Source organism: Pholcus phalangioides, unplaced genomic scaffold, assembly GCF_987345545.1.
Source record: "Pholcus phalangioides strain wild (caught in Gottingen) unplaced genomic scaffold, Ppha-v1.0 ptg000004l_1, whole genome shotgun sequence".
NCBI lineage: Eukaryota > Metazoa > Arthropoda > Arachnida > Araneae > Pholcidae > Pholcus > Pholcus phalangioides.
The window spans coordinates 6,026,443-6,040,107 of record NW_028301597.1 but is presented as its reverse complement, the minus strand read 5'-3'; the positions used below and the strand labels follow the sequence as shown (position 1 = coordinate 6,040,107).

The 13,665-nt window shown below is 35.9% G+C and overlaps 1 protein-coding gene across 1 annotated transcript in view; it reads right to left on the bottom strand.

The window, feature by feature from the left end:
* The window catches only part of LOC149086495 (uncharacterized), a 115,737-nt gene that overhangs the window by 37,267 nt on the left and 64,805 nt on the right, over nucleotides 1-13,665 (bottom strand). The window contains exons 10-12 of the mRNA XM_089255943.1: nucleotides 8,525-8,677; nucleotides 8,261-8,366; nucleotides 6,685-7,627 (exon numbers count right to left, since the gene is read on the bottom strand). Coding sequence (XP_089112069.1) covers nucleotides 6,685-7,627; nucleotides 8,261-8,366; nucleotides 8,525-8,677 — 1,202 coding nt within the window. The remainder of the gene's footprint in view (nucleotides 1-6,684; nucleotides 7,628-8,260; nucleotides 8,367-8,524; nucleotides 8,678-13,665) is intronic.

Here is a 13,665-nt window from a genome sequence, read left to right as displayed (position 1 = left end):
ATTTCCACAAGACTTCGAGATTGCAAAACAAGAAATGTTCGACTGACAAACAGAGATTTATTTATAGAACAGCAATTTATACACTTATTTGCAAGCTAATCAGAGAGCGAACAACTTTCTTGCAAAGTTCAATCACAACTGACTTTTCATAGAGTCTCTCTCTTCTTCAATCCTCATTGTGGTCCAGTATATAGATTCTGAGAAATTTCTAGTGAGTTCTATGTGGTTCTGGAAAATGGTACCACTGTCTGGGGGGAAATCTTCTGGAATGTTCTCCACGAATCGCATTTCTTTGTAATTAACAGAAAAAAGTATCAGCTGCCATTGCTAATTAGAAGATTGCAATATTTTTAGAGGCCCTCTAAAAAACGAAAATTGCGTCATCTATCATCAATACGTTGTAACAATATTAAGCGGTGTGCACAACAGCCGCATTGCGTTGCGGAGCACTGACGCATAGCAATAGCGGGCTCAAAACCAAGCAAAAAACTGAACAACATTGAACAGAGTGAGATGAAAGTGATTGAGCAATTTGTTCTATCGGTTCAACAATCAGCACTGACAGTTGAAATTGGCAGTTCGCTGTAGGAATCGACATGCATCGCCAGACAGGAATATGCATCAGAAGAAAATGCCGTCTACACGAATGAGCCCATTTCTTTACAGATTGCATTACCTGATGCAGACAAAACATATTGTTGCAGGTAAAGCTGGATTTTCCTAGGATTAGGTTTTTGCGCCATGTGTGTGAACCGAAACGTTGGCAGAAATGTGTTACATAATCATGCTATGCATTTGTTTTCCTAGCGTAGCGCATCAGCTCAGGGTGGCTATACAGCATATAGCCCTGGCATCAGCTACTCTGCCATCTGCATGCTCCGGTTTGAAGGGAAGGGAAAAAAAACAAAAATGAAGCAAAAATCGGTGAAGTGCACAATGCATTTGGCTCCCTCCAGAAGCAGTCGGCCAGAGTCGTATTGTGCTCTGTAGAAAAACAGGCATGCTGCTCTTCTTATTGGTGAGTGGACGGCGTGTCATGATCGGCGATTTCTGTTGCGCGCGGCACAGAAAACCTTCCTTTAAATAAAAAAATTTAAAGAAACATTTCTTATATACACGAGAGCCGAAACCATCATGTAAGGGTACAAACATAGTCTGGCTGATTTTCCAATTCTGACGGTCAATGCCCCATTTACCTGTGCAGGGAAGCACAGTGGGGGCTAACAGGGTTCCTGCCCGGGAACCTGAGATAATTCTAAATTTTTTTTTCACACTATTAATTCAATATACGGGGCCCATAAAAAATCTGGCCTGGGCCCATCGAAGATCTCAGCTTAGGGGCTTTACTGCAGGATGTGGTTCACAAACTTTGGAATCCTGCAGCACGGTTGATTTCTTTTTCTTGATTACAAGTCCCAGCCATGCACACGATTAATTGGAAATAAATGGGTAAAAATGAAACAATAAACCACTAACGGCCCGGTTTGGCTGATGTCAGGGCCCGGCAGTTGAGAAATACTGCACTAGACTGGGGCCTTCATGATAATTTTTCCCCTCTTACTGGAGTAAGGGGGAAAAATCATGATGGCCCTGACTACACCAATCCCAGCTGGGACCTCCAGAAAGACGGATTTCACATGTTCCTTTTCCTATTCACGTTTTTCGAAGTTTGATATTAGACGCTTGTTATTCCTTTTGGAAGGTCACGTCCTTTCCATGGAAAACTAATATTGTTCCCAAGAGGGCTCCCAACTGTCCTGCCAGTCAACCCCCCAGCAATCATGTGATCCTGAGAAGACTGCTGTAGGGGAATATTACAGATGTTGAAAGGTGAAAAGAAAGAAAAGTTTTTTCATGTTCATTCAGGCTAAATAGCTTTCTTGCCCCAACCTGCACATTGACATTGTTCTTTTCTGTTGCTACTCACCCATTCATCCCTCCAAGGCAACAAAAAAGGAGAAAAGAACCTGAGAGAGAAGAAAAAATATTGAATGCCACAGCTTCTCCAAAGCCTAGATTTTAGGAGAAAAATCAAAAAAAGATCTCTGTGGAGAATCATAAAAAAATCTATGATCTTCACTAAAATTTTGTGACTTTTTCAGGACTTTGTGACTTTCCTGTGACGGTAGACACCCTGTGAGATAGGAATGAAATTTTTTTTATTGCATATTTAGTTTTTTAAGGGCATAAATGAATTTTTTTTATTGAGCATTTTTTAGAAGTTTTTAGGGGATAAAAATATCAGCCCTACTAATCAATGTGTCAGCTTATGAATTTTTTGGGTAACAAAGATTTTTTTCAATGTTTTTCTACCTCGGCTAATGAATGCAGATTTGGCTAACAAATGTGGATTTGGTTAACAAACATTTCAATTGATATGGATGTATCAGCCCTCATAAATAGCTGCATCATTGGCTAAATTTTTGTACCAATTGAAATGAATCCAATGCGTAACTGTCACTTGAGCCAAATTAATATTTCTCCACCATAAAATCTATTTTTAGATACAATCTCTTTCAGAAAGATTTTGAGCCATTTGATATAAAATGAATAATAAAGCTAAGAGAAAATGCATTTAAAAAAGCCTTGGACATGAACGGTTTCAATTCAGTGCATACAGCAATTTTTAATACTCAATTGGACATTCTGGGAACTTACTCTTTCAATCTGCATGAGAGAGAGAGAGAAATAGTCTGGCTATTACATAGCATACTACCTCTCACACACTTTTTTTCACTGTCTCACAAATCCAACTGCATAGTGCAAAATTAAAAAGATGTTCAATTTTTCATCTTTCTTTCAATTTTTTGTTTATTTAGTTGTGAAGTTATTTACCTCAGCCTTCGGTTATTATTAATCTTTTTTGCAGTGCTGCTTATTGTTTCATGAAAGTTGCTTTGAAATTTTTAGAGTTCCTAGAAAGAGTTTTTCCATAGAAGCCTAGGGAAAATCAGGTTTTAACTAATGAATGTGATTCTGAAACGATCTTATTATAATATTAGCTGAAGTATCACTATATTAAGCTAATCAAAAGGAAAAAAAGATCTAAATAGGTAAAACAAGAAATGAGTCATAAATTTTATGATGCATCACTAGTTTAGAGCAAAGATAAATAAGTAAATATTTCTTAATTAGATGTGAAATTATAACAAGTGTTAAAAAAATTTTGATTCATTAAAATACAATATTAATATATCATTATTAAATTTTATTGTCAGTATCATGGAAATAAAAACCTTTCTATTGCATAATTATAATTCAATTTTAATCATTTAAAAAATTACCAATAACTTTATTTTCAATAACAAACACAAATTTTATTTACAATTGTAATGAATTTTAAGAAAATTGATATTCGGCCAAACCACTATTCGTCCCATCCCTACTGTCAAGCCCTGCCATCCAATGCATTTCATTTTACACAAAAAAAAACCTATTTCAACAAAACAATTCCTTAAAAGTTTTAACATGCGAACAGATACCCAGCTTTAAATATTGTCATAAAAACTACCTTTGGTAAAATGCATCATCTCCAGGGTAGCTGAGTTGACGGTCAGTCTCAATTAAATTAGTAGTTGTTGTTTTTTTCAGGAAATTTTAACCAATATCCTTGAGGTTAAAAAGTGATTCTTCAGATTCATAGATCCAGCGCGAGCATCCATGTTTTATTTTAGTACACTTTTGGGATTGTTGCTTGCACAGTCAAAATGGCTTATAACTTATGAACAAGAAATAGGCAAATATTTAGAGGCATTACTGATCAATGAAAAGAAAGAAATTTCTGATTATAAACAATTAGTGATCATGACTTGCCATCTGAGATCAAAATGTAATTCCAATCCAGATGAAACTGACTCATTGGAGGGGTTTTTTTTTTGGAAAAAAATGGGACAGTTTTTTTTCCCTTGTACTTTTGTGAACATGAAAGCTTTGATTAATATTTTCATAATCTAGAACAGTGGTTCTCAACCTTTGGAAGCATGCAGCTTGGTTGATTTCATTTTTGTGAGTGAAAGGCCCAATCATACACACGACTGATTGGAAATAAATGGGTTAAAATGAAACAGGGAACTACTCACAGCCTGGTTGGACTGATGTCAGGGCCTAGCAGTTGAGAAACACTGACCTAGAACCTCCAACCCTTCAAAATAACTGTCATTCTCTGTATATCTGAAGAAAAACAAGTTTCCTAGGACTGGCACAAGTACTAGTGTTAGGTTAGTGTGAGTGGTCACAGGTAGAGTTAACCTGAAATAATGAGAGGCTGAGCTTTCCCATTCAAGACTTTGAAATAAAGCAAGCTCAAACAGATCTCTACATTAAATGAATTTTTTTATTTCTTCACCTTTTTCAATACGTGAACTCTGACTTCAAAGTTCATTTCTTTCTCTGATAACACAATAGAGTCAGCACTGTTGGGAGTCAATCATTTATTTTCCAAACAAGCACAACTCAGGTCTATCGCCATGGGCAATTTACTACCTGGTTAGTTGTGCCGGAAGTATGTAAGTGTGTGTGTGCCTAACAGTCTGAGTGTGTATCTTGTGTTGTTTGATTTTTCAGTGCTGCCATCTATAATTCAAAAGTGAAGTGTAATGACTGAATACTTGTACTGTTTGTAAGCCTGTTGCTCTCTGTGGCGAGACTTTTTAATGGGGAAATGATGGCTCACATTTGCAGGGGTCAGCATGGATCATGGCCTCAAAACTAGTGAAAATAGTGACCAAAATGTTTAAAAAAGTGAGCAAATAGTGACCAAAGTGTTTAAAAAAGTGACCAAATAGTGACCAAAATATTTTTAGAAAGAGACCAAATGGACAATGAATTTTGATTATTACCAAATTGAATGAATTGAAATTGAATTTAGTTTTAACTTTGCATTTCAATAGAACTCATTGAAATTGCTTTTTTTTTACATAATAGTGTGAAATAATTAAATCAAACTCAAACGCATTCTGCTAACCAGAAAAGTTTTGAATAACTTATCAAATTTATCAACAACTATGTGTGAGAGAATAACTACATTACATCCTTTCTGAGTAACAGTAGCAATGCCTTCCCCCATGTTGCTTTCCACAATCCATTTTAAAATCAATTTAAGCAGGAAAAACTTCAAAATGGGAAAACTTTTTCACATTCAAAGAAGGGGAAAAAATGAAATAACACAAAATTTGATGAGAGAATTTGTCCCATCTACATTTCAGTGGATTTTTCATTCATGTTATGCCATGAATGACAGTATACAAAATGTATACTGTCGGATTTTTTTTACGCAACACCAAGAATGGAGTGCAAGATGTCGATATTAAGTCAACAATCAGTATCATGAAGATGCTCTAAATTAAGTTACGGCCAGAAGCGGATAAAGGTCAGTTGACGGCCCGGGCATAAAAAAAAATTAATATTAGGCCCTTTAAATTAGGAAAAAAGTGTAAAGTAGGGGCCAAAGGCGCGCTCGGTGTGCCCACCGTTAAATCCGCCTCTATTTACGGCTCGAATGCATTAACTGAGTTTTTATCAGCCTGATGACCAATTTTCATCTGATTTGGGAACCCTTGTGTTAAACTAAATGTTGAATTGCTGGATTCTGTGATCTTTTCATAAATAGTTCTCCTCTCGATCAAATTTGGGACTACGGTTTCTTGCTGAGATTTAAATCCAGTTAGAAAAATAGTACAAATTTTATTTGTAGATAGAGATCACGATTTTCAATCGGATTTTTTTTATTGTAAGTAAATTCACATAAAATACCTGCAAGCTTCTTTAACCTTGTAAATTAAATTAATACCATACGCGTCTTTAATACGCGCTTTGGTATTCTCTCGTGCACGTAAGTTAGCTTCTGCACGGGCTCTCTTAAATCGGCATTTCAAATAACATAAAAAAAATTAACAAAAGTAACGATAGAACAAACAACAAATGTAACTTGCTCGATGCTCCAATAACGGAATTCAGCCCTTAGGACTAAAACTTTTTAAAACAAATAAAATAAAGGATCAATTTTAAAATAAGATAAAAATGAAAGAACGAGTGAGCACGTGGGAAAATAAGAATGAATGGTAGTAGGGGGGGGGGGGATTCTTTGTTGTAAGTATACGCCTTTTATGCTAGTTTTTTTTGCCGACCGGCTTTTCCATAAAATGACGATTCTTTAACCAAGGAGCTTTTTTTCCAAGCCCCTTGAAATCAAGTTATGCTGACGTCACACGGTATGCTCCCGGGAAGATAAGATGCCTTTGATCGTAGTTCAATGAAGGGAGGGAGAAAATTAGCGATATTGAACCGGTAAAGTGTTCCTCCTTGAAGAAAAGAAAAACACTGACAGTAGAAAAGTGCGCGAGACCGAGGTTTTTTTGCTAAAAAAGTGGAAAAAGTGACCAGGGCCTGAAAATACGTAATAAAAGTGAGCAGTTTCTAAAAAAGTGACTTTTAGGGAAAAAAGTGACCAGTGCCGAGCCCTGCATTTGTGCCTCGAAGTTGGGAACCACAGAAAACCAACTTCAGCCGACACTACTGTCGTGATGGTGGGACTTGATCAGGGTCCCCGCGATGCTGAGTCAATCATTTGGGGATATACTGGGCAGTACCGGATGAAACCCTATCCTATATGCCATAACAGACAGGTATAACTTTGAAGTGAAACATGACTAACACTCAGAATTTTTATATTTCAATTTTTCTTACCTTTTTGATGTACCCATCACAAGTAAAGGGTTCTCCATAGATGTGCTGCTAGATGAACTATTGCAATCTCCATTCCAGTTTCCAGAAATGCATCTTTGTGTGTAATGAGGAACTGGTCTGTACATTTTGTTGTTTGTTTGATTAGAGTTGAATTTTATGCAATGAATGTTATCAAATGATTCTAAACTACTATTGCTATTCCTGTTTCCGATTCCTCCATGTACTACATGCTGCTGATTGAAATTCACATGTTTTTGTAGTTTTTGTAAATTCAATATATTTTCAACTGTTTTGCGGCTTATATACGTGTCATATTCAGGGTCATCTTCAGTAAATGCAGAGTCACTGTCTTTTGATGAATCTGTAGATTCTTTCACCTTACGCAAATGCTGCATGTCTGAGTTTTCATATATATGAAGATGTTGCATATCAGAGTGATCATTTTTAATCACCCCTGTGGTCCGACACCCAGCATGATATATGGAATCAGATTTTAAACGAATACCATTAAATTTCTGAGGTTCATTAGAAGATAGAATTCCAGGTAAATTATTTGACCTGGGGTGCTCAGGAATCATATTTTGGTAAATATGATTTGGCATACCATTATGGCTGCTGTTAGTTGATGACTGTTTATTATTCATAACATAATTTATAACAGGAGTTCTTAAAGAACTGGTATTGCAGTAAACTGGACTTTGCCTGCAGACTGGAGAGTTTCTGAAATTTTGATTCAACTCTGAAACCATATAATCTGTAGAATATGCATTGATGCTGCATCTAGAGTTATATTGTTGCTTTGTCAGGCTCATATTTAAACTAGAGTGTGCTCCTGAATCCTTGAACTTGTCTTGCATTTGTGCATACTTTTGTAAAAATGCATGTTTTTCACTATATACTGTTGTTGGGCAGCTGAACGCAAGACTTTTATTTATCTTTGCAACTGAAAAGCAAGAGTCAAATTTACTAACATATTTATTGTATCAACAGCAAAACAAATATTGTAGACCAAGCAAAATGCTGCATGTTTTAAGATATACAGTCAACACTCAATTATACAAACCATGCGTTTTTACGAACTAATTTTCTGGTCCTAACAAATATATCATTTCTTTTCAACATCTCTCCTATTTACAAGCTTTCAATTTTACTAACTAATTCTCCCTGTCCCTCTGGATTCGAAGAGCATCGACTATAATTATTATATTGGCTATTTCATATATTTGAAGGACATGTGTAAGTAATAATTTCAATTATTGTACTAAAATAACTGTTATTTTTCAAATACAAGTATCATACATGTAATTTCCACTGTTTTTAATTATTAGAAAAATATGTAAATGGTATATTATTACATTTTCGCAGATGTCTTCTGCAGTTTTCAAAAATCAAAGTGTTTAAGCATCTTGGTGGGCGAGAGCTGGGCTCAGTCCCACTTCAAGAATTAACTCTGATATTTATTCAATAACAATTTAAAATTATCAAAATAAAAATTCTAATTTTTTCTTCTATTGCTTGCTTTTTCATGAATGCGTGTTTATGAAAATGAAAAACAAATGAGGGGATGAGGTTTTACCATTCGTGGGGAGATGTTTTCTACTTTGATTAGCATACAGAAGGAGAAGAGGTTGAAAACGACCTTTTTGACATTTCTCAACCACCATTTCCCATGAAGGACCAACCTGAAAAATAATATTTTATTTGAAAAAGCTAGACAACTTAATTCAAAAATTCAACTGTCAATCTTTTCTATTTTATTATTTGCCATAAGAATTATAATGTATATAGATGCCTCAGATATCAAGATTCATATTAAGTTTTGAGATTTAAAAAAAACTACCTCTCTCACAACTGCATCATCGAAATAAATCCACTTCCTAAGTTTTGCATGGAAAAAAAAGGTGGAGTAATGCTTGCCATAATAAGTAACTATTCCTACTAGCTCGTGATATGTTGCTTCTGCACATTCTTTTTCATAAACAGCATAAAACATCTGAAATTTTAATAAATTATGAAATTTATTTTTATTGAAAATAGTAAAATATCTCAAGGAAATATTAAATAAGCCCTTGTGTTACTGTACTCTTATACTGCTTTTAAAATTTTTTAACCCTAGATAACTAAACATTCGTCTAATAGACTACCAACTAAATTAGTTAACATTGATTTTTTTTAAGTTCAGTTATCTAGGGTTAAGTTCCCAGATGGATTTCCCAAGGCCGTCATTTCAACTTTCTCCAGGGGGGGGGGGGGGCAAAGAACATGTACTCAATGTATGTATACATATATATTTGTATATATATACCATTTTTAGTGTATTTTCAAAAGCCAGAGGGACAATGCTCCCCCCCCCCCAAATGACGGGCCTGGGATTGCCCATATATCTACTCTATAATATAAAATCACAAACTCAAAAAGGGCCTGTTTCTAAGCAACCGAAATTAGTGACGATTTTATGTTACAGAAATGGGTGACGTTTTTGTGTTACGGAAGTCGGTTACGATTTTGGGTCAAGTATTCATTTAACTCTAGCATATATCGGGACCCATTTGACCCATCGGCACCATGTTATGTGCATGTAACGAGAGGCTCCCACATCCTACAGCAGGGCCCTTAGGCTGGAATTTCGATGGCGAGCCCCCAAACCAACTTTTCAGGGCCCCTCTGTGGTTAATTTATAGTGTGAAAAATCAAAAAGTGATAAGAATCGTTGTGGCCCCTGTCAGCCTTGCCCTTGTGGGGGGTTCATGCAGAGAGGTATGCATATGTATAATATACATATAACAGCAGTGCTCCCAACACACAGGGTCAGGGTACTCAGGAGGGATTGCATGTATACCTTCATGGGAAAGTTAAAACTTTTCATTTTTCAGGGCCCTTGACGGATCTCATTGTTTTCTTGCTCCTTTAACGATGAAAAATGTGCATAGCGGAAGCACGAGATATATCCAGTCTGGGGGCCCCATAAAATTTGCAAATTTGGTCACGGGTAGTTGCTTGGGTGGGCCTGGATTTTATTCGTTGATGAAATGAATACAAATGAAAATTTTTCATGGCACTCGCAGCGGGGGATGGCAGACAAGCTTCCAAGTCGGGTGTGTTGCCACTCCTCTTGAAGTAGGACTTAGTCTATTCAAGAATGATGAACCAAAGACCGAATTTGAAAAGGAAGAGATGTCCAATGTACCTTACAGAGAATTAGTTGGCTCTCTCATCTTCGCTGCATATTCAACGAGGCCTGATATAGCTTTTGCTGTTGGTCATCTAAGCAAGTTCAACAAAAATCCTGGGAAAGCTCACTGGACTGCACTGAAGCGTGTTCTTCGGTACATCAAGTCAACTGTTTCCATGAAAATGATGTATGAAGCTGATCACTCTAAGCTTTCTGCATATGCTGATGCAGATTGCGGAAGTTGTTTGGACACCAGAAGGTCCATATCTGGATATGCATTCATGCTGTCAGGAGGAGCTGTCACCTGGATGTCAAAACAGCAACACTTCGTAGCTCTCAGTTCGACTGAAGCTGAATATATGTCTCTAAGAAGTTCAGCAGCTCAGTATAATAATGTGTGAGCTGAAATTGAAAGGACATCAGAAATCCACTGTGATTTATTGTGACAATCAATCTGCAATAAAATCTGCAGGGAACCCAAAATTCTGTGCTCGCACTAAACACATTGATGTAAGGCATCATCATCATATTAGATCCAAGATCAGAGAAGGGGACATACTACTTGAATATGTCCAGAGTCAAGATATGATTGCAGGCATACTTACGAAAGGACTGCCAAGACCATCTCATCAAAAGCTTTGCAAAGAACTGGGACTTGTCACCTGATTTCCACTAAGATAATTCAGACAGACTGAATTAAACAGTGAAATATGTTGGTGTAAATAATGTCTGATAGATGGCAACACCTATAACGTATGTTGTTATACTCTGATCAGTGTTTTTAAAATGCATCAACTTTGTTTATGTTTGAAAAGATTTTTATAATGTGTACTTAGAAAAGTCTTTTTGCTTGACCTTTAGGATCTGTGAGGAACCTCAAGATATCAAAATATTTTCCTAGATTTTGGTATAACTTCTTAAAACCTAGAAAGTATGCGAATTGGTATCCCGGGTAATTGGTTGGTGGCCCTGGGTTTTATTCGTTGGTAAAACGAATACAAATGAATATTTTTCATGGCACTCACACCAGGGGATGACCGACAAGCTTCCAAGTCGGGGGCCCCATGTTTACATGTTTCATTTTGGGGGCACTGGATGAATCTCATTCTTTTTTGTTGTTTAACATTGTAGAATTTGCAACAGCAGAAGACCGAGATAAATCCAGTCTGGATTCCCCACTAAAAATCTGCGTATTGTGTCCCCACTACTGGATGTGGGGCCCAGGATTTTATTCGGTATAAAATTGATAAACATGAAAAATTTTCGTGGCCCTTCACAGGGGGGTGTCCGACAAGCTTCAAGGTCAGGGCTTCATGGAAATGTTGACAGGTTCTAATTCGAGGCCCCTGGATGTAGCTCATTGATTTTTGTTGTTTAACATTGTAAAATTTGCAACACATCGGTAGCCCGAGATATATCCAGTGTGGGGCCCCACTGAAATTCAGCGAATTGAATCTGGGGACCCCCATGGGGGAAGGTTTCTGGGGGGTACTTGATGAATGTCATTAGTTTTTTGTTGCTTTATTATTATTTTTATTAAAATTCGCTACTTCAGTAAGCTGGTGCTTTCACACGTCCCTTTCCATAGCACACTGATGAAGTGGGACAAAATAAACAAGATATGTTCCGAAGAGAAATGGGGGGGGGGGGGGGTGTTGGCTGCCAAAGGCTTACATATGTATAGAGCAAAGCCTGTCATCAACAGAATCTCGAGTGACCGAGATTTTTTTCCATTGAACACAGGTTCCCGTTTAATATAGGTTCAATTGATATAGTGTGGGAAATTATATAACGATCTAGAAAAAAATGAAATAAAAAAATCAATTAATTGAAAATAAAGTAAATAATTTTAAAATATAAAGTAAATAATTTTAAAATATAAAGTAAATAATTTTAAAATATAAAGTAAATAATTTTAAAATATAAAGTAAATAATTTTAAAATATAAAGTAAATAATTTTAAAATATAAAGTAAATAATTTTAAAATATAAAGTAAATAATTTTAAAATATAAAGTAAATAATTTTAAAATAAAGTAATTGCTTATTAGTAAGTAATAATTAATTATTAAATATTCATCACTTGGTATGATGCATTATTTATTAAAAATACAGGGGATCCATAATTAAAATACCCTATTTTAAAGTAGCCTACAGGCAAACCAGTCATCAGAAAAGTGTGAAATTTTGTGGACGACTTCATGATGTGATGGGAATTCGTTTCAGGGGGAAAAAGATTAGTTGCACATGTCAACACCAGAGGCCGTTTCGCATTGAGCACCTGTAGTAAACATGTAAAACTTGCATTATAATGGGGTTGACTGTATTTCCCCGCCCGCAAAAAAAAATCTGACATTTTTGTACTAAAGTAATTGAACTTCAGCAATTTGATCTGAAAACAGTCCTTTTTATAATGATCATGTCCTTTTTACTTTTATAAATTTAGGAAGAAAACAAAAGGGAGAAAGGGTGGGGAGAGAAAAATAAAAATGGCCTAGAGGGGCTCGGTTGTGCGTAAATGTCTTGAAATTCCACTTGTGCGCAAGGGGATTCGCGCCTCACTCTCAGTTTTATGACAAAATTTATTTCACAGTTAAGAGACGTTTGACTATGGTCATGATTAATCTCTAAGTATAGCTTTCAATATTAAAATATTTCATATATATACAAAGCACAATTTCAATTATTTGGCATTTTCAATTTGACTCGAACTCCAAATCTTTGGCATTTAAACTATGAAGTCCACACAGTTTTTGCAGATTGTGAAAACGCATCGCTGAATTGATTTTGCATGCGTATTATCAACACTAAAAACCATAAATTTTAGGTTGACAGATGCAAAGAGATGCATTGAGCCGGTTATGGACATTTCAAAGTGAAGACTTATGTGAAAATTTATTGCACTTTTCTGAGAAATCAGCGGATGCAGTGAGTATCAAATCAACGGATTTAAATTGCTTTAAATGTGGTCATATACGACCTTTTAGAATTTTTTTTCCAATGTCCACAGCATTGTTCTTGCAAGATAGGAAAATTGCATTGAAATTATTTGTTATGTTGCAGGCCAGTAGGAGGCCAGCAGCAGACTTATGTAGCAGGGAAGTTAATAGGCAGCATTATAGTATCGATTTTAAAAAATTTGAAGATGTGGTGTTAATCATAGAGGAAGTCCCAATACATTATCTGCTTGGATTGCTTATAGAAACCAATCGGGAAACCAAATGACGTTAAGACCGTCTTAAATATGTTTAAAATTGCGTTTTTCTTGTTAATTTGAAAGGAATGGCATATGAACACTTGCGATTGAAACAACAGTAATTTTGTGCAATTACAGTTTCTTAAGTAAGAAACAGCAATGTAGTTTTAAAAAATTAAGTTTCGCGGGTATTTTTCCTCGTGTATTATTTGGTCTCTTGTAGTTCGTTATAACTGGATTCGACTTTATTTCTTTTCAGTAGAGGCAATGGATCGGCACCCCCTAAAAATTCATAAAAAAATACCCCAGAGCAATCATTCTTTATCCGATTTTTATAAATATATTCCCCATCAGACCACTCAGTGCCGGCTGAAGATAGCTTTGTGCTGAACTAGATGGCTATCTGTCTGTAATTGCATGAAAATTATGGGCTTTTTTTACAAGCTTTCATTTTTCACCCATCTGCTTCTTGGATTACATTTACTACCAGCACTCAAAAGAATTACAGTGAATGGTCAACAAATCGTTGCTTTCTTTATGGCAGCCCTCTTTGAATGAAAAGTATTGGAACACACACAATTTTTTGTCTTTACACAGTTACTCCATTTTGCTTA